At 47.4% G+C, this 2,442-nt stretch overlaps 1 protein-coding gene across 1 annotated transcript; it reads right to left on the reverse strand.

The window, feature by feature from the left end:
• Positions 1-265: 265 nt before the first annotated feature.
• Positions 266-469, reverse strand: PFLUO_LOCUS2233 (uncharacterized protein; the record flags this gene model as incomplete). Its single annotated transcript, XM_073779352.1, has 1 exon — positions 266-469. The coding sequence occupies one exon, from the start codon at positions 467-469 to the stop codon at positions 266-268; it is 204 nt and encodes a 67-aa protein (XP_073636315.1).
• Between the last annotated feature and the right edge of the window lie 1,973 nt (positions 470-2,442).

Consider the following 2,442-nt stretch of genomic DNA (forward strand, 5'->3'; position numbering starts at 1 on the left):
GTGCCTTCAGGTCTTCACAATCAGCTCTCGACAAGAGAAAGTTTGCCGGCTGTTACTGTTACAGTCGTTCTCGAAATCGCCTTGACCAATATATACTGAGAGACTCTTTCCTGGCCCCACTGCCAAGACGTTAGCGCGGATCATTTATTGAGCCGGCCGTGTTAAATTGAGGGCGGAATAAAAATGCGCTGTGTACTGTACGTACTCTGACGGAAAATTACACCATGCGTGTAAAACGTCAGTGGAATTCCATAGAATCCTATAACTAGTGGATCTGCAAATCATGTGGGGAGGGCTGTCTAGTGCCCCAAAGCCCAACGCGGCGGCTATCCGGGGAGAACACCACTAAGGTGACCCGGTCATCATGGACCTCCAGCATCTGCATGTAGGCGCCGGTCTGCGCATCCCAGATCTTGATCGTCTTGTCCCACGACCCGGACGCTACGCGGCGGCTGTCGTAGGAGAACATTACTGAGGTGACCCGCAGATCATGGCCCTCCAGCGTCTGCAATGTAAAGTGTGATAGCGAGGCCACTCTTTGCTCGCTTCCTGCTACTGGTGTCACCGTTGTCGGAAGATGTCTGGCATTCTGAGTATAATCGAGCTATCTCTTTTATAACGTAATCCACAAGCGAGCGCGCCACCTAACCAATTACAACTATTTTAAATCGATTTATTAGACCACCAACGCCATTAATTTCAAATTTCTACCTATCAGACCTATTAGGGCAATGCGTTCTTTTATGCCCAACTTGATTACAGTCGCTGCATCGCGGGGGGGGCGCGCCTGATTGGCCGGGAAGCTGATGTATCTGCTTCCGCGGGGGGGGGGGGGCATTTTGGCATTCATTAGCCTGGTTTAGACTATTAAATGCCTCCCTGCCCTCACTATCTAAGAATCCCTCTGATTGGGCAATGCGTTTTTTGATTTTTGTCTCATTTGCAGCGCTTAAATCATGGACTTGCTTGCGAAGAATTGCTGCACTATGCATCGAAAATTGGGTCGCTTTGATGATCTGATCGATTTGCCTCTGTATAGGGCTTAGATCACTTTGAATTTGGCGGGTAATCAGGGCTTTGATTGATGAAGCTTGTCGATCTAATTGTTTAGAATTTGCTGGCGTTTTTGGGCTCTATACGCTTGATCGACTGCCTGGTCGACTACCTAGGGGGGTAGGTGTCCGAAGTTGAACATTAAGCTTTGAAATGACCCTATCTGGATCATATGGCACTAAACCAGCTGCTTCGAAAGCGCTTTGAATTGTTGATGGTTTAAATGCTTCTGCGCGAGCCTGTGGGAATGCTTTAAGGAAGTCAAGCTTGTTGATATGGTTGATATTGCATCGCGCTTTAGCCTCAATTAGCCCCCCATATGCGCGCTTTAGGGGGGCAAAACAGCCTACATCTAAGGGCTGTAATAGATGCGACGAATGCGGAGGCATACAAATTGCAATAATGTTGTTTTCAGCGCATGATTTATCAAAATCAGCTGCTAAATGACTACCGTGGCCATCCATAATAAGTAGTCGATATTTACCCTTTGTACGACTAGTAGTCATAGGGATAAATTGTTTTTGTAGCCATCGAAGCCCAATTTGGTCTGTAGTCCAACCATTGTCGCTAATTTCGATTCTCCAATTGCTAGGTAGGTCATCATACCAAGCCTCATAGTGGTAGGTTTTAGCTTTGAAGATGATAGTTGCGGGGAGTGCAAATCCCGTCGTATTCACACATTCAATCGATGTGACCCATTCGCGATTCCCTAGCTGTTTTACCGACCTCCGACCGTAGTATCCGGCTCTTGTAATAACCTTAGCAGTCGCAATTAGGCCCATTGCGAAGCCTGTTTCGTCGAAATTATAGATATCCTCAGGTTGGATACCGTTTTCGCTAATTGTGCGTCGTACAAGGTCAAACCAGGGCATAATAATGCGGGGATCTTCGCATAAAGCCCTTTTGTAATCATATCGACGAGAAAACCGCGATTTAAGCTCTGGATGGCGCTTGGTATAGTTGTAGACCCAATTGATCCCAATGGGCTGACCATCGCGCTCCCGCAATAGAATATTTGCCATTTCCCTAACCATTGGTGCTCTAGGGGCAGATCCGCGCATATCCATAAATAGAATCCATTGTAGGAGCGTTTGCTCTTCTTTAGGAGTCAATTTATGACTATTTGCGCGCGTATCTTGTCGAAATGGTACGCCATCAATCCGACGTTGTAGAGTTCGACGAGGCAAGTCAAATACGCGTGTAGCTTCGCGAATAGAGGAGATTTCGTCATTCTCTAGGGCTTTGATTGCAAGCTGGATCCTACCCTCCTGATTGACAGAATTTTGGCGATTTTGATTGCGAATAGGGGGCATGGTGGGTAGTTGAAATGATGAAGTTGACGCGTTGGGGCGCGACCGCAATTTAGTGGCGCGCTCGCTTGGATGGCGC

This window comes from Penicillium psychrofluorescens (genome assembly GCF_964197705.1).
Source record: "Penicillium psychrofluorescens genome assembly, chromosome: 2".
Taxonomy (NCBI): domain Eukaryota; kingdom Fungi; phylum Ascomycota; class Eurotiomycetes; order Eurotiales; family Aspergillaceae; genus Penicillium; species Penicillium psychrofluorescens.